The sequence below is a fragment of the Cebus imitator genome, unplaced genomic scaffold (assembly GCF_001604975.1).
Source record: "Cebus imitator isolate Cc_AM_T3 unplaced genomic scaffold, Cebus_imitator-1.0 Scaffold1029, whole genome shotgun sequence".
Taxonomy (NCBI): domain Eukaryota; kingdom Metazoa; phylum Chordata; class Mammalia; order Primates; family Cebidae; genus Cebus; species Cebus imitator.
Genome location: NW_016108344.1, coordinates 36,785 through 38,007, shown reverse-complemented (window position 1 = coordinate 38,007; position 1,223 = coordinate 36,785). Strand labels below are relative to the sequence as shown.

At 44.8% G+C, this 1,223-nt stretch overlaps 1 protein-coding gene and 1 long non-coding RNA gene across 4 annotated transcripts in view; both read left to right on the top strand.

The window, feature by feature from the left end:
• LOC119469923 overlaps positions 1 to 1,223 on the top strand; it is a 51,587-nt gene that overhangs the window by 20,048 nt on the left and 30,316 nt on the right. The window lies entirely within an intron of this gene.
• Positions 1 to 1,223, top strand: part of LOC108298648 (neuroblastoma breakpoint family member 1-like) — an 18,698-nt gene that overhangs the window by 5,855 nt on the left and 11,620 nt on the right. The window contains exon 1 of one of the 3 annotated variants that reach the window (XM_037735860.1): positions 7 to 208. The exons of the other annotated variants lie outside the window; for them this stretch is intronic. Within the exon in view, the coding sequence (XP_037591788.1) occupies positions 34 to 208 (175 nt within the window). The 5' untranslated portion in view covers positions 7 to 33. Of the gene's footprint in view, positions 1 to 6; positions 209 to 1,223 lie in introns of those variants that run through there. 3 annotated transcript variants of the gene reach the window in all.

Genomic DNA, 1,223 nt, shown 5'->3' with positions numbered 1-1,223 from the left:
CCTGGCTTTCTGTGTCGTGCCCGAAACATCAACATGGTGGCATCTGGCAGGCCTTCTTCCAGAAAAAACACAGAGGTGAACATTCCAGAAGGCGTTGAGAAATCCTGCTCCCAACAGGAAGAAAACAAACCAAATGTCGGAGCCAACAAAAATAGACTTCTTATGAGTCAGGTGGCCTACTTCCTGAACTACCAGGAGAAGACATACAGTAAGCTCTATAGGTTGACCACCACGAAAATGATCAGTGATGTCTTGTCTTGTTTTGAAAAATTAACAGTTCTCTTCATCAAAGTTAATTTCATCCTTCCTATACTTGTAGTAAATAGAAATGGGTATTTTAACATTTTGGTAAAGATGGAAGACTGAAGCAAAAGTGTTTAGCAACTTTTCCACGTCGGCAGTAAGGTGGGTATGGGACTGGGGTCACAATGCCAGCTATTGATTTCTGACACAGGCACAGAACCACTTGTTTTTCTCAGCAAGAGGCTAAATCCGTGTTTACAGCAATCGCCTCTGTACCGTACAAGATCTTGCAGACGAGTAGCATCTGGTCAGTTGGTCAAAATGTCTGAGGCTACTGAACTTCCATTTTGTTCTGGTTTCTGCTGAGGTCCAGTAGGCAAAGCTGTGTTCTGTGGACACTGGGGGAAACACAGCGATAGCACACAGGATCTCCTGTGAGGAGCTTAAAGGGGACCCTGCTCCTAATAGAACCTGTGGTATGTGTAAGTGGCACCATCAAGAGCAGGGAGCACCCTGGTACTGTTGCGTCAGCATCCCAATTAGCTGGGATCCCCGGTGGGCACCACCACCCCTGGCTAATTTTTGTATTTTATGTAGAGGTGGGGTTCCACCATGTTGGCCAGGCTGGTCTTGAACTCCTCAGGTCAAGGGATCTGTCCTCCTGGAACTCCTAAAAGGCTGGGATTCCAGTCATGAGCCACTGTGCCGACTCCCCAGATTCTTTTTTAAGTAAATGTTGTTAGAATTCACCCGTTGGTCCAGTCTCTAACCATTCATTGACCATGATATAGGATGAGATAAATCAGTACTGCAGCAACCCTTCTGGTTAGTAGTTAGGGCAAGTTTTGAAGATTTTGGGCAAAAAGTTTTAATTGTTTGCACTGACTTAGGTCAGTGGACACATGATTAAGATCTACCAGATGAGGGAGAGTTTGTCCCATGGATATGAAAAGCAGCTCATCTACTTCTTTTTTTTTTTT